Below are 16,868 nucleotides of genomic sequence, written 5' to 3' on the forward strand. Positions count from 1 at the left end.
CGCCTGGCTGCCTGGGAACTCTCCAGTCTCTTCCCCTGGTCCTCTGCTCTAACCACCCTGCTATTCCCACTGGCTTCCAAGCCCTCTGTGTAGTCTGACCCCAGGACCCCTTGTGCGTGAGACCCCATCTCTGCCTTTGTGCCGATGCTCAGCATCCCTTCTTTGTGAGGTCTGCCCCCTCCACCCCATCCCAGCTGTCCCCATTTTCCTTCCCTGTCCTTCTTTCACTTTATAACATCGTTCACTTGCAGATAAGCTGTGCAATTTGTTTGTCAGTTAATTGTCCGTCTCCTCCACTGACAGCATCAGAAAGAAAGATTCTCAGTAAGGACTGGAGGGCCGGCAAGGAAGATGAAGGAGACCAGACAGCAGTCAGGATTATAGAGCCCCAGATGGATCTGGGGAAGCCCCTGCAGCCATCAGCATTGTATCTCTATATGCCAGATACAATGTCATATGGTCATCAGGTTTTAGCTGCTGTGACTGGAAACTCAATATTTCTCTAGCTCACGGCCAGAAATGGATCTTTCTAGACTCCTACTTCTTTGTATCAATAGTCTCTATCTAAAGGCAAATACATGGACTTGGCTGAGCCTAGATGCCAACAGCAAAGGAATATGGAAGAGCAGGCCCAACAATCCATTTTTAGATTACATCTATTCAATGCAAAAAATAAAAAAAAAAACCAAAACTATGTAAGCATCATCTGTACTGTATTGTTTGGGGAATAATACAACTTTAGAAGTTTGTACTTGTTCACTACAGATGCAAAACATTTTTTGATCCAATTTAGATCAAACCTGTAACTTCAGAACAGATATGGGCTGACTCTATTGGGGCCCCATTTAATGCCAAAGACAGAAATAGGACTAAGGCACTGGACACCTACAAAAGGTCTTCTAGGTTGGGATATGCAGGAGCCTGGTGTGGAAGGGATGATTAAAAGAAATCCCACACTAGCTCAGAATTGAGAAATAGATGGTTATTTATTTAGGGGTAAACTCACAAATCAGAATTCTCTGTTTGAATGGAGAACAGAGATCGAATCCAGCAATCCAAAAGAGCAGGGGAAGGCAAGATGGGGGAGTGGAAGAGAAGGGGCTGATGCAGGCTCTGCATTAGCATATATGGTCTAAGAGGCCACGCCCCAGTAGGTGGGTAGCCTCAAGCTGTAAGACTTCCTACAGCAGCCTGGAAGAAATAAAACAATTCTCAAAGAGGTTAGTTGTGGTTGCAGATATGACCCTGTTGTTTGGGGAAAGTGTGTGGAAGTATCTGGAACACCAAGCTGGAAAAGCTGCTGAGTGCTCATAGCCTAGTGCACTGTTCAATGGGACCTTGGAAGATAAGAATTTAGGGGGAAAAATTGCAGAGAATAGAAGCCTGGGCGTGTGATGTTCCAGGGAGATGCAAAGGCTTTCTCAGGACCATTTGTGTGTTACTTTGTGTTGAAAATCTGTGACTGTTGGTCAGCTAGGCTGAAGAGTCAGCTGAGGTTAATGAGATTAACATCACTGAGGTGAAATTTTCCAGGTAATGTTTCTTCAGACCATCACACCGAAGCTGCAGTCCGGCGTCTGAAGTCTACACATCAAGTTGGCAGCAGAATTTAGCAAATAATATATCAGCCTCCCACATGGTACTTGGTCTCGAAGGAATGAAGAATCCTGGAGAGAGGCTGAGACTTGGCACCAGGTGGCAAAGTTGGAGTCCTCAAAGAGAGTCTGCTGTCGAAGATGCAGAGACGCTTGCAACAAAGACCCCCCCCCACCCATTCCTGGTACCAATTTTGTTTTTGTTTGCTGTCTGTTGCTGTGATAAACACCATGCCCAAAAGCAACTTGGAAAGGAAAGGGTTTATTGCATTTACACTTCCGGGTTATAATTTATCACTGAGGAAAGTCAGGGTAAGAATTCAGTCAGGAACTGAAGAAGACATCATGGAGGAACCCATTTCACAAGCTTTCTCCTTCTGGCTCAGGCTCAGGCAGCTTTCTGGTATGACCCAGCACCACCTGCCCAGGGCTGGTACAGCCCATGGTGGGCTGTGCCCTCCTGCATCAATTAACAATCAAGGAAATGCCCCCAGGCCAATCTGATACAGGCAATCCTCCAATTGAGACGCTCTTAATCACTCTGGGATGTGTCCAGTTGACAGCTGAAGCTAACTGGGCGATAGACGAATAATACAGGCCATCTCCTGTTATCATAATGTAATAAGCTATATCTATTTCTTTGGACAATCCAAGTTAAATAGGATACAAGTAGAAAATACATTAATTTTTTTTTCTCCAATGTCTCTTCAAATTGGTTCTTTGTAGTTCATTACCCCTCCAACCCTTGGGTGAAATCTCAGGTGTGTCCCATAACTTTTCCAATCATCCTTGGATAACAGAAAAGCCGCCGATTTCCCCTGTGGGCTTAAAAAAGAAAAAAGAAAAAACCATGAGAAGCTCTGACATCTCCTTAGCATGCGTCTCGGTGCAGTACGTGTTCTGTGGAAGCCGACGTGACAAGAAAGAGCCGGTTATGAGAAGAAACAGCTTTGACAGTTCGTGTGGAATATGGCAAAAATCAGCTCTATGGAGGAATTATTTAAAATTTGCAGTTGGAAGAACCATTACAGAACTCCCCTGCACCCCTTCTCGCGTGTACCCTTTACCCTGGGGGTAGCAGATGGTAGCACTGAAATACGACGTCACGCCCTGAGCGTTGGCATTGACAAACGCCCCCCACCTCTACGAGGTTCTCGCCATGTGCTTGTGTTCAGCTGTATGTGTGTGTTTGCTCCTCTGCGTGATATCGCGTGTAGGTTGGTCTATCAACCACCGCAGTCCGGATACTTCATGTCCACAGATTTCTCGTCCTCTTCTTAGAGCCATGACCATACCCTCCCCGACAGTGAGTTTTTTTTTTTTATTAAGATTTATTTTATGTTTCTTTATGTGTACGTGTGAGTCTTTGCGGGGGGGGGGGGCACAGGAGTGCAGTTGCCTAGGAGGCTGGAAGAAGGTATCAGATTCTGCTGGAGCTGGAATTTCAGCTCTTGTGCGACCCTCAACATGGGGGACTCAGACTCTTAGGAACAGCAGTTGTCACTCTTAACTGCCCAGCCATCTCTCCAGCCCCCTACAGTGAGTTTTGACAAACGTACACACTCATAATCATCCCCACAATTAACGACAAGAACGTTTCTATTGACCCCTCCCCAAAGCTCCATTCTGCCCCCTACAGGTCAGTTCCCGCCCCCACCCATCCTACAGCCACAGATCTGCTTCCAATTACCATGGTTTGACTTTTCTCTAGGATTTCATGTACGTGCAATCAGCATAATGGCTTTAAAATTTGCTCGTGCTGTTGCAAGCGTCGGTAATCTATTCCTTTCTTGCTGAGCAAGTTACTTGCATAGATAGATCCCATTTCACGTATCCCCTGGGATCTGAAACCTCTCTGCACTGGGGTCACGCGGACCCGATGGATCGCGGTTTTAACGTTCTCATCTGTTGATTTCACCATCTGTATCGAGTTACCGCCCATATTTTCCTACCTCTTAGACCGCTGGGTGTTTTTTTCCCTTTGTAGGTAGGCGCTGCACGTTTGCTCTGCTTCTTTGCCAGATTTTGTGTTCCTTTAAATAGCACTGTGTTCTGATCCGGCGCACACATGGGTCAGATCCTTCCTGGGCTTCCAGACGCCTTAGTCTAGGGTTCTGTCAGGCCCGCTAGTAAGACAAACCCTTTCTGAGGACCCCACTCCATCCATGGTATTAGATCTTCCTTGGCTGGGAGAAGATGAAGATTTCCCAGCCCTGTGCCAGCTCTTGACCCTTTTCTGGTGGCAGTTACTGGCAGAAGACACCGATTAGGATCTTAGAACACAAAGGTGGGAACATAAAAAAAAAAAAAAAAAAAAAAAAAAAAAAAAGAGCAAAGGGCCTGACTGTGTGGACCCTCTCTCTTGAATTTCCTCTCAACTTCATGTCAGTTCGGTTGTTGCTTTGAGTTGATCTAGGGCCGGATGGGAGAGGAAAAAGAGCAGTGGGTTCTGGGGTGGTCCCAGGTTTGGATCAGGGGCCCCTGCTGTGTGATAAAGGGGACTCTGGGCCTCATCCTTCAGAGCTGGATAATAGAGAGCCGGGGTGAGATGCTCCCCAAGAGAAATCAGTTTTCACCTTTCCGGCCAAGTGGTACTTGTTTTGTTCATCCTCTGGGCCCTCTAGCCCTACTCCAGCACAGCCCTTCTTACTCCTAGTTCCTATTTAAATACAATTTAATTTTTATTTGATTTATGGACTCCATCCCAGTGACTGAACTTCATTGGGCTGGGACAGTTTATTGATTTTCAATAATGGCGGGGCGGAAGAATAAAGAAATGACAGCGGCCCTTGGCTGCAGACCTAGGGCTGGCAGAGGGAGGCTGCATTAATCACCGCTGAGGTGATCACTCAGGCTGTCCCTGGTGGAGCAGCGATCTGGGACTTCACTAGCCTGGGACAGCCTTGAAAGGTGCACAACCATCATTTGCTTCTGCTAACAGGGTGTGACACCATGCCACCCGGCCTCGGCTCTCGCCCTGGCCTCCCATGGATAAGTCTCTGACCCATCTGACTCTAAATGAAGACGCACAAAAATTCCACAGCAACAGGATGGGAGGGGACAGAGGTGGCTATGGCTTCTCTGCTGAAAACACAGCAAGGCCAGGTCCGTGTTTCTCCCTGACTTTCTTCCGTCCCTGGATCTTTGTGAACAGGATGGAGATGATACAAATATGTAACTATGCTCATGTATATGCACCTAATAAGATCAAATTACTACTTCATGTTAGCATAGCCTAACGGAACTCTCTGCCTAGAAACTATAGGGTTGTGGGACTGTAGAAAGAGTTAAAACATGTGGAGGGTTCTGCTTGTTAAAGTCCCTCCCTTTATCTTAAAGAAAACCTTCCCAGTCCTGACTTGTTCCTACGGGGGGAATATGGCTGGTCCCCTCCCTGTGGGGACAGGGTTGATGAGACCAGCACTTCTTGGCCTTTGAGAATTAATGAATGTTCTGGACAGTAGCCCCAGGGAAGTGCATATATGCACTGAAAAATTTGTAGCCAAGGTCTTGGGTTTGGACACCCCAGTAAATCCTCACCACAGCCCCCAGGCCAGCAGGCCCCAAGCTCCTGCCCTGGGAGGCCTGGCCTGCTTTTCAGCCTCTGGATGATTTACTCTTCAGCGGCTGACTGAGGCTTTAGATGCGACCCAATTCTTCTCACTCCTTTTTCAAAGTCTCACCTCTTCCCCTCCAGCAGAGTGGCATCGGGGCCTCCCTGCCATGAGACCCTGTTAGCCTCCCAGTCCTGGGGGTCCTGCCAGACTGTCGCTCTCACACTGGGTCCTGCTTCTGATGTCTTTTCCACCGTGTCTTTCTGGATGAGAAGCTGTGCGTGACAGCGGGACTCAGCCCCCGCTGGAGAAATGGCCAAGTTCAATCCTTAACAAATAAAGCCGCGGCCATCCGGTAATTCCCAGGAGTCGTGAAAAATGTGATTTCCTTGCTGTAGCAAATAGGGAAGGTGGGAGGCGGAAGGATGCGCGCCTTGGCCTGTGGAAGAAGCCATAACAATATAAATCAGCGCGATGGAGGAGCCTCTCTCTATTCATTATCTGGGCACGGCAGAGCTAATGTGTTTGTTCACTCTGGAGCAGCCGCCCAGCCCCTGGAGCCAGATGCTCTTTTCTGAAATCCACCAGCAGCATAGCAGCAAAGCCCCAACTTTTGCTTCCCAGAGATCATGGTTATTCTTCAAAGTTCAGGGTCAAAAATGCCAGCCTGGGGTCTCTATGCTGGGGAGTCTGATCTGGAGGCATCAAGAGACAGACACTGGAGGTGCTGATGAGGGGGATGCGCCTAGGGCTCAAGTTAGCAGTGAGGCTACCCTGGTCATGGGTAGGGATACAGTAGAAGGGATGGGGGTGCAGGAGGGGTGAGAAGACAGGGGAGGGTTGCAGACAGGGGAGGGTTTTGAAGAGAAGTAACCCCTCCTTGACCGCTTACTCACTCCACGAAGTGATGATGGCATGCCTACTAAAACTCCATGCAGACAGGACACTCTGCCATGTCTGTAAGGCAGGCATGTCTACTAAGGTATAAGGTGCATTAGGGGAAACTGTTGAGTGGAGCTTCCTGGAGGGCTCTTTAAAGAGAATTGGGTTTGTGCCCCCCCCCTTCCATGTCTTCTTTTTTCTCGTCTAGAATGCATATGGAATGGCTGGCACCGCCTCTGCCTTCACATAACCATAAGGTGAAAACCAGAGACCTAAACTCTGAGGGTCTTGAGTTGCTGAGTCAGCACCAGACACTGCCTGCGCGTGAGCTGGCAGTGTGAGAAAAACCACTGCAGGGAGCAAGTGCAAGAGTTACGTAGGCAGATGGATCCGTAAGCCGGCTGCTCCAAACGGTCTTCGGAAAGCCCAACATGTGACAGAGGACATGGGGTGGGCAAGGTGTTTCAGGGATGGGTAGAGAGAGGATATATAGATGATTGATAGACTGGAGAGATAGACAATGGTTGATTGATTGATATAGATAGGTGATATAGTGCGGCGGACTTCTCGACCAGCGAGAAAGAACAACCACCACACCAGGATTCTACTCAGATCACGCTTTACTGGAGTGCCCTTGATTGATGGGGAGCAGGAAGCGAGAGGGGCAGGAAACGAGGGGCAGGAAGGGAAGGGCAGGAAGAGAGGGGCCGAGGGCACTGAGGCAGCTGCTTAAATAGGGAATTGGCACACGGGTCGCCCTGTGATTGGCTGCCACCAACAGCTGACACCAGACCGCATTGGGCTCAAGGACCCTTATCCACCGCGCATGCAGGAAGCGGGGGACATGCCGCTCTCAAAGGCATAGCCAAATATGGAGTTGTTTATTTCCAACAAGACAGGATGTCGGCGCCATCTTGTAATGGCGATCCTGTCCGGCTCACTACAATATAGCTAGACGATACATGATGGGTGGGTGAATGGATGGATGGACGGATGGACAGACAGGCAGAAATACAGTCTTAGAAATGTTGGCCTTCAAGGACTGATGACCAGGAACCTGCAGAGAGGGAGCATCCAGAGATAAGGGAGCAGAATCCTTGGAGTCAGGGAATGTGGGGACTTGGGAAGCAGTGAGTGGTCCCTAGTATATACAACTGCAAGGCCCCATGGTGTTACCGAGAAAGGGAGTTAGTGGTGACCCTGCTGAGGACCGAGGAAGGACACTGGTAACTCCTTCCTGAAATGTTAAGGCCAGTCTGCCAAGGACCCTGCTATGCCCTCTGGGTCCTCCCTGCTTGACAAAGGCTCTGAAAGTCTGTGTGGAGTCTGGGACAATGGGGAGAGAATACCTCCTTCCCAGGGCATGGTCATTGTGAACATGCTTCTCCCTGCCCTGGCCTCTTATGTCTCCTTGTTGGCCGTCAACTTTACCTGCTCTGAGGGTGTATGGTTTGGTATTCAGCACCAACTTACCCCCAGGTTCCGTGGGCCTCAGGCAACTTGCTGAGGTCAAAGACACAGAGCTGGAGCACAGGCCTTTGGACTCCAAATCCACAGGGCCTCAAAGCCCATTGGGGAACCTTTCCTAGGTCTGGCTTTTAACAAATGCCTTGGAGGTTGGCCTGCTGCCTGGCTCCAGGAGGGGAACGAGGAAATTCCACACCCCTCCCCCCCAAATTGGGTACTCCATTATGTATTAAAAGATTTTTTTCTTCAAGAGGTAAAACATCTGGAATTGCCTAGCACAAGCAGAAACTAAGAGGCCGGGTTACGTGCTTTACACATGCTCTCTGGTTTGACACTCAGAGACCCAGTGTGATCAGCAAAGCTGCTCCTCGCTCCTCTGCCTTCCCATGTTTCCCTGCGGAGATGCCAGGGATTTTTCTATCTTCTTTAACCCACTAGGATTCCCAGCGATGATCTTCCGGAGCCTGAAAAGCGCCCCAGGAAGGTTCCAGATCTCACAGATTCCGAGTCACAAAAAGTATGATACTTCAAATAGTACCCGCTCAGGCCTGCTGCTCAGGCAGCCTTTCTCCACGCAGCTCTCTCTGCAAAGGCCACAGTGTAAAGCATTAAGAACTTCTGCTCGGCGTGTAAGCTGGCCCAGTCCAATGGTTGGGGCGTCATGGTGTCCCATCGCTCTGGGGAGACTGAGGATACTTTCATCGCTGACCTGGTAGTGAGGCTCTGCACTGGGCAGATCAAGACTGGTGCCCCTTGCCGATCCGAGCGCCTGGCCAAGTACAACCAGATTCTTAGAATCGAGGAAGAGCTGGGCAGCAAGGCCAAGTTTGCCGGCAGGTGCTTCAGGAACCCCCTGGCCAAGTAAAGTGGATGCAGATCCCTGGAGCCACCAGCTGCTTACACCCCATCCCTGACGTCATCAAGGCGGCTCAAGGCCGGCCCAGTGCTTGCCTCTCCCATGCCACTGCTTCCTTAGATGTCTTCAGTCCGCCCGACCACCTGGAGCCCTGCTGGGAACCCCAGCTTTGTAATCATGTGACTGGTCCAAATCATTGTCACTTCACTTCCAAGCTAGTGTCTGGAGCCCAGTGTAATCTCTAGGGTGGCCACAGGAAAGACCCCTGCCCCAGTGGTTCTACATGCAGAATAAAAGCCTCAGTGACCCATAAAAAAAAAAAAAAAAAAAAAAAAAGAACTTCTGCTCAAGGGCAAGCTATGGCCAGGAAATGCAGCCACCATGACAAGCCTGAGGAAGGAGCAGCGAGCAGCCCTGGCCCCCTTCAGACACTAGGTGGGTTTGGCCAGCAATCACCACGGGTCTGCATCCTACCTGTGTGCGAGTCAGCAAGCCCCAGCTCCAGCTGCAGCTGGCCACCAATGGTTCCGCCCCTTGTTGAGCCCCTTCTCCTCTAAGGACAAGGATATTTCTACCAACTAGGGCTGGAAAATGCCAAACCCATAGTTCAGAGCCGACTTGGCCTGAAAGCTACAGGGATGAGAGACACCAGGCTCCTTGCAAAGAACTGATTTGCATTCAGTTAACCTGTGGGTTCAGTGAGCAGCTTGGAGGGCTCTCCCCTAGAGGACCCCACTCCAGCGCATGCTCCTGAGAGCTGGGAGTGTTATCCATTGGGGCCTGATGCCCAGTGGGGAAACCAGCTCTGCCTGTATCTTCTCCCCAAGGCCTGAGCCACGGAAGTCCAATAACGGAGGAGAACTATCTGCCTTTCTTTAGCCCCAGGGGCAACAGTGGATGCCGTGATGCATGTGTGGAGGACATCTTGCAGTAGTCAGCTCTTTCCTTCTGCCATGTGGGTTCCAAGGACCGAAGTCAAGTGCATTCAGTCAGGCTTGGCAGAAAGGGCCTTTCCGTGGTCTTCTTGCCAGACCCAGAATCCTGTGTTTTGCATGTGAGCATGTGCAGTGGTGTACCTGTGTGAGCTTGTCTGTGTGGCTACCGGAGCATCACATATTTATATCTGTGTTCACCTATCGTGAGTGTGCGTGTGTGCACACTTTGTGGATGGATGTATACATTTGTGTTGTGTGTCCACACGTTTGTGTGCCCACACGTTTGTGTGCTTCTGTGTGTATGTCTCACTGGCCCCTCTGCACTCAGGCCAGGGGCTGATTAAGAAACCCAGGGCTCCCGTCTAACACGCTGAGCTATGGGAATGGCAGAGCCAGACTTGAAAGACGGATGAGTTCATTTCCAGCTTTTGCTGTGAAGCGGTGGTTCCTGGAACGGCTAATGGCCCAGAGAAGCAGCATTTGCATCTAGCGGCGTGAGAGCAGGCTCAAGAGGCGCAGCTGAGGGCTGATTTAGAGTAGCTATTTGGGAATGTCTACCATTTTCCAATAATGCTTGAGAAATTGCTTCTCCTGAGAAGACAAATTTCAAGCGTGCCTGGAGGCTGGAGAGGATGCAGGTTCCCCGAGGCTGAGTACCACGGGCCACCGGAAAGCCTGCCCGCTCTGGCCACCTCCAGACGGATCCGCTGCATTGATCTGCTCCCCTGCCTTCCTGAACCCGCTCCACGCTCGCGCCCATCTCCTCCAGCCTCCCCTGGGTCACCAACCCCCAACATCTATCTGGTGAAATTAGTATTTGAAATACAATAAAGTGATTAGTCCACTTGACTGTGACAAACATATTTAATCTTGGTCGATCAATAATGTCAGAAAACTGATGCTATTAGTTAAATCGTCCTCTGGTCAGAAAAGCAAACGGTCTAATTGAAGGCGGCAAGCTAGCCAGGCTCCACTCGGCCCAGGCACTTCCCCCTATCGTGGATTTGGAGTGCTCTGAGTCGAACTCCAACCGCCTGCTTTCTGCTCATACACGGCCCTGGAAAAGCCCTCGGGCCTCAGTTTCTCCATCTTTCAGAATAGTGCAGAGAGATTAGGAAACGAGATCCGTAGTTCAACCAACCGACTGCACCCAAGGGATTGAACGTCTGTTCCTCAGTTCCCCATCTGAGAAAAGGGCTTCTGATCCTGCTGTCTAGAGTCCCCGGAGAGGCAAGTGAGGCCCAGCCTGGGTTCTTGTCTTGTCCCCTCCATGTCATGGTTTGGCAACTTTGATCTCTTTGTCTCCCACGCTCAGTCCCCTCATTGCAAATGAGGATGGGGGGACTGTGTTGGTTCCTGGAGCAGGGGTGTTCCCTGGCCTCGGAGTCTGACATCTTGCTTATGATTGGGGGTTCCGGGGTAGAAGCTGGAGTAGGAAAGAAAACTAAGGGACCTCAGAGACCTAGGGAAGAGTGACTTGAGACCACACTTGCATGGTTTGGGATATGGACAGCAAGAAGGGGGGCATTAGGGAGCCAAGCTTTCTGGCTGTGAATTGGAATCAGTCCCATTTCCTATTCTCCACGGAGGACCCCCTGATGCACAGTGAGGCTGGTCCTATCAGGATAAGGAAGAGTCTCCTTCCCTCCCTACTTCCCTCCCTACTTCCCTTCCCCCTCGGCCTCCCTCTGGCTCCCTGACTCACCTGTAATGGCTTGATCCTGTATACACTGCTGACATCCTTATACCACCGTCTATATGAGGTGCTCACCAGAGCCAGGTCAAAGCCAGCACAATACCCTTGAACCCCTAAACCTCTCTCTTTTATTTCCTTTTTTAGTTTTTTGGCTTTTGATTCGAGGACAGGGTTTCTCTGTGTAGCCCTGGCTGTCCTGGAGCTTACTCTGTATTTCAGGCTAGCCTCAAACTCGGAAATCTGTCTGCCTCTGTCTCCAAGTGCTGAAATTAAAGGCATGTGTCACCATGTTTGGCTCCCCTTCTCTTTATATATTACAGAGACTCGAGAATTTTGTTAAAGCAATAGAAAACAGACTAAACAGACTAAGAAAGCATGTAAGGTAACATATTTACAGGCTTCAAAGATAGACATCGCCAAGGGGAAGCATTTTTCTATCTACCACAGATATAATACTCTCGAAACGAAATAAAAAGATTAAGGAATAGCTTTCCTAGGAAGATATGAAGGAGCCACTGAGAGTGGCCCTGAAGCATGGGCAGGAGCTGGCAGAATTCAGTTTTTAAACAAGGAACAGTCAGGTCAGACAGAAGCTCATGAAGGCCATTTTGGCTACAAGGTAGGGGTTGGGAGAGAGGGGTAAATTGAGGCCAGGAGGGTCCCACTGAGCTAACAGGGACTGAGCTACACTGTCTTCTGTGACAGAGTTGTGGAGACAGAGGGCAGGGTGTGTGCCTGGGGACTGTTGTAACTCCCAGGCTCCGGCTCAGGTGAGCAGGGACAGAGCAGAACCTGAGCCTCTGAGGAGGAGGAGGAGGAGCCTGAGTCCTTTCTCTGAGTGGCCATGGAGCCCAATGCTGTGAGCATTCACACCCACCCACAAGCCTTTGGGTGTTAATATGGGGTGTTTCGGGGTGACCAAGGGTGGCTCAAGTGAGCCCACTACCCTGCTGCAGACCTGGCTGGCATACCCCTGCAGAACTGAGCACCAAAGCTCGGTGCCTGTGGCCCGGAATAGGACCTGGATGGATCCCAAAGGCACACCGGCCGCCTGCAGGTCAAGGCTCCCAGTCCACTGCGGGGAAGGAAAGGGACACACTCTGGGGTGTAACGTGGTTGAAGAAAACCTGCTTTTTGCGAATCATCTGGTTTCCAACAGTGTGTTGGTCTGAAGCACTGTTTGACAAACTCCTGAGGTGGCAGATCCTGCGCCACAGACCTGGGCTCTAGGTCCCAGGCTGGGCATTGGCCAGCCTCACTTGGAAAGGACTTCAGGAGTTCCCAGACTCAGAACAGCCCTTCTGAGGGTTCCTCGCACCAGAAGCAAAACCTCAAGCTGTGCAGTCAGAGCCCCCCAGCCTGGTTCCTGAGTCCAGACTCTACTACTGATTGCCATCACCCCCATCTCAGTCGTGTACCCCTGCCCTTCGGTACTTAGGAGTCGTGCAGAGATCTTTTATCCTCCATCAGTAAGGATGGGCATTGAGAGGGAGGCTGGCAATTAGCGCCTTTCCCGTCCCCAGGTGCTCGGCTCAGTCCCCTGCCAATTACTGCATCAGAACCCACCTGCTCTGGAAAGGGGTGACCAATTATCAGGAAGAAGTGTGAATGCAGTCGGCTTCATTACCTGACTGGCTCTGCTCCTCGCAGGCAGAGGATCAAGGAGGGAAACTGTCCTGAGAACCCTTCATTCCTGACTAGGAAGGAAGCTTGCTCTGCACTCTCGCCAGAGTGAGGCAGGGACCTGAGAGCTTGTGTTCATAACATATTTCTGTTGCTAGAAACTACTATGTCTAGATATTTGCTTGCATTTCTTCTCAACGTATTTTTTTTTTTTAAAAAAAGTGGCCTTTGCTCTTTTGATTGTCAGTTTCAGGCATGAATTCTGTTTTTTGCTCCCCTACCCCTCAGAGCTTGAGTAGGCGACAGGATTTGTAAAAGGCAGGAAGGGAGGCAGGACTGGCTGCAAAGGGGAGATTCCCTGCTCCTGGTCATGCTCAGTATAGGTTCTGATCCTCAGAGGCGACACTGAAGGCCACCACCGCGGTTGGGATATAGGCTCAATTCAGATCCCCACACCACAGATGGCCAGAGATCACAGAGCTACTGCAGGACGAGGATGCAGCCATGATGGGGGATGGGGCAGTAGGGAGAGGCTATGAGCCCGTGGGTCCTCTCCACACATCTCTCGTGGGTCTGGAGAGGGTGAGAACTCTCCTTCTTCACCATCATGAGTCTAAAGGTCCTGCCAGGACGGGTGCCGCTGTGGGCCTGCACCAGAGAAAACCAGGAGGCAGTGGTCTTCCTGTGTGTACTCTGAAGATGTGGGATGTGAAGACAAAAGAAGGGGTTCCCCCAGGCCATGCCTGGGTGATTGGCTGCCCAGGAAACAGGAGAACAAAGCTCACTGAATGTTGAGAGTGGCTGCCCTAGGTGCACAAACTGCGGGTGATTATATTCCTGGGAATAGGGTCTCACTCTACAGCACTGGCTGGCATGGAACTCTCTGTGTAAACAGTGCTGGTCTTGAACTTACAATAGGAAGAGGAACCACAGCCAGTGTCCCCTGCCCCCTCCAATGGCCACACACTGCCCTCAGGATGAAGGCAAAGATGCTCTGTTTTCCTTCCCTTTGCCCCCCTCCCTGCCGCCTTCTTCTCTCAAGGCAGGTTCTTACTATGTTTCTGAGACTAGCCTGAAACTCACTGTGGAGCCAAGGCTAGACTTGAATTCACTATGACCCCTCTGTTCCGGTTTCATAAGGCTGAGATTATAGGCAGGTATCATGTCTGACTTCTTGGCATTAGGGATGGGCCATCTCTAAACCCATAGCCCTTTCTTGTCATCTGCTTTCCCCCTGTTTCCTGGGTAGTCATCCTTTTAAGCCCCAAGTCTGGAATGGCCTCCTCTGGACAGCTGTCTCCTCCTTGCTCACTTCTACAATGGCCCTTGGTCACATGACAATGTCCATACTGATATCTGTCTCTGCAGCCGGTCTGGAAGTGCCACAGGGCAGGGTCTTGGGCCTGTCATGGAGTTCTAGTTGAAGCTGGTGTTCACTCACTTTAGTTAGTTGGCTAACTAAACTTTGGACCATGTAGGCTCCTTCCTTCTTTGAGGAGATGGAGGTGGTCTTACCTGCAAAGGGTAATATTGACAGATCAACCCATTTCTGGAGTGTTGCCATGCCTCATTGCCCCCTGTGCTGATGAGCAGTTAGGTTTGGAGGGCACCTTGAGTCAGGAATGGAATTTTCTGGCTGGTTGTGGACGCTCCTCAGGCAGCCACTGCTGGGTACCACATATCACAGTTCTAAGGCCTCAGCTTTGCTTTCTGTTTGAACCTTCATCATCTGGAAATTCTGAAGACTTTTGAGCCCAAAGAGTGTGGAGCTGGGCATGGGAGAATCCGTGAGGCATGTCCCGCAGGCTTACCCAGGTCTGGAAAGAACCAGAAATGCCAGGAGACTGTGTTAGCCAGTTTTCCATCCCTCTAACAAATACCTGAGATGAGCAGTTTATAAGGAGGAGGGGTTTATTTGGCTCACAGATTTGGGTTTACCTCTGTGGCCCTGTTTCTTAGGTACCTATGATGAGAACATACACCATCATGGATGATGTGTGACAATGGATGACAGAGATGTGCATGCAATGCCCTGGACATGAGAGAGAGAAAAGATGATGTTTCAGAGTTCCCTGAGAGGCACACCCAAGTGACCTAACACCTTCCCCTAAGCCCTACCTCCCTGGTTCCACCATCTCCTAGTGGCACCATGCAAGGGACCAAGTCTCAGCACAGGAGCCTTTGGAGAACATTCGAGATGTAAACTGTAACACCCTTCTACCCAGAGCCTGCTGTTACTTACTGTATCTCTTCTAGACATGGTGTATCATAAGAGGTTTCTCTATAGACTGTTTACTTGCCTTGCTTTTTTTTGTTTAGTTTTGTTTTGTTTTTTCATAAACCACTCAGTCACCTTTTATGGGATACTAGTTCTTAGGACATGAAGATCCAGCCAGAGTTGAGTTCTTCATGGATAGGCGCAGGAGAGGCGCTTATGCTCGGGTATGCAGTCCCCTCACAGTGACCCTTCTTCAGTGGTACTTGCGTCGCCGCTCACGTTTGAGTTCCTTGTAAGAAATGCAGTAGCTGAAAACCACATAGGCTGCCAGCACCATGTTAACCCCCGAGATGCTGCCTTTCCGCACAGTGATGTACTTGTTGTAATACCGGTCGTAACCTCTCTGAAAGGCTCCCACAATGCCACTGGGGGTGAAATTCCGCATCAATATCCAGCTTGGCAGTTCTCCAAGTTTAACCTCCATAAGCTTCTTCTCTTTCAGTGGCACGAGCGACGCCATCTTGCAGTCCCGGTGTCCACCTTGTTTTTGTTTTTTGAGACAGTCTCATAAAGCCCAGGCTCAAACTCACTCTGTAGCTCAGCTGGTCTTGGACTCCACATCCACTGGTTTCTATCTCCCAAGTGCTAGGATCACAAGCATGTGCCACCATACCTGGCTCTCCACAGATTTCTCCTGCTCCCCATGGTGATGTGGGATTCCCCTCTGTATACTGTAATCACCATTGGTTAATAAAGAAACTATCTTAGGCCTGTGCAGGGCAGAATATAGGTAGGCAGAGAAAACTAAACTGAATGCTGGAAGAAAGGAGGCGGAGTCAGTGAGAAGCCATGGAGCCACTGCAGGAGACAGACATGCCAAAACTTTGCTGGTAGGCCACGACCTCGTGGTGATGCACAGATTAATGGAGATGGGTTAAATTCAGATGTAAGAGTTAGCCAATAAGAAGCTAGAGCTAGTGGGCCAAGCAGTGATTTAAATAATATAGTTTCCGTGTGATTATTTTGGGGCTGAGCAGCCAGGAACAAACAAGCGGCCCTCCTACTACACCAGGGGGCCCTGGGGGTCAAACCCAGGGACTTGAGCATGCTATGCAAGCAATCTATCACCTGAGCTGCATCCTGAAGCTGTCTAATGCTTCTGCTCTCCCTTGGAGGATAGAGAGCATCCTCTTACCAGGGCACGGGGCAGATTTGCTTGCTGTTCTATGGACTAATGATAATATCTCAGGGGGCTGGAGAGATGGCTCAGTGGTTAAAAGCATTGACTATTCTTCCAGAGGACCTGAGTTCAATTCCCAGCAACCACATGGGGGCTCACAACCATCTGTAATGAGATCTGGCACCCTCTTCTGGCCTGTAGGCATACATGGAGGCAGGAAGTTGTATACATAATAAATAAAATCTTATTAAAAAAAGATAATATCTCAGTTCTGAAAAAAAACTATCTCTACTTACAGGTTATTATAAAAGGTTTGGGTTATTTTTATGCTTATCTCTGTCAGGGTAATCCCCGCCCCCCCCAGAATGGGCTCTTGAGTTTGAACACTTGGTCCTCAACTGGTAGTGCCATTTTGGAGGTTTGTAGAAGCTTTAGAACACGAAGGCAAACCAATCCAGGGGACATAGGTCACCAGAAGTTGTCCTTGGGGGTTCTAGCCTGACTCTGCTCCCAGCCCCATCCTGGTTGGCACCAGGTAGATGCTATTGCATGCTCCCAACACCATGGATCAAGCCCACTGTGACACTTCTCCCACTACAACGAATTCTGACCTGAAACCCTGAGCTGAATAAACCTCTCTCTTTTAAGTTCTTTTCTGCCATTTATTTGATACCCATGAAGTAAAAGCTACCTAACACCCACTGAGCACACTATCCAGCCTCCCTGTGAGGACTGAGGAAGAACTCAAGCAGGAAGCCCAGACTGCTTTGGTAAATGTCTTGTCTGACGCAAGAGTCTAGTATCTTCTAGCAGCATCCACGAAACCATAGCAGGAACTCAGTGGCTTTCAGAAAGAACAACA

General features: G+C 49.9%; 1 protein-coding gene across 1 annotated transcript; it reads right to left on the reverse strand.

Moving 5' to 3' along the window:
* Positions 1-15,079: 15,079 nt before the first annotated feature.
* LOC121458553 (ATP synthase subunit f, mitochondrial-like) lies at positions 15,080-15,361 on the reverse strand. Its single transcript, XM_041667891.1, has one exon. The coding sequence runs from the start codon at positions 15,344-15,346 to the stop codon at positions 15,080-15,082; it is 267 nt and encodes an 88-aa protein (XP_041523825.1). The 5' UTR covers positions 15,347-15,361.
* Between the last annotated feature and the right edge of the window lie 1,507 nt (positions 15,362-16,868).

The sequence above is a fragment of the Microtus oregoni genome, unplaced genomic scaffold (genome assembly GCF_018167655.1).
Source record: "Microtus oregoni isolate MIOR12 unplaced genomic scaffold, Mior012 000017F_ref0000208, whole genome shotgun sequence".
Classification (NCBI taxonomy): Eukaryota; Metazoa; Chordata; class Mammalia; order Rodentia; family Cricetidae; genus Microtus; species Microtus oregoni.

Bases quoted from the DNA above. Each gene is read 5' to 3' on its own strand.
- LOC121458553 (XM_041667891.1), bottom strand. From the start codon at position 15,346: ATGGCGTCGCTCGTGCCACTGAAAGAGAAGAAGCTTATGGAGGTTAAA.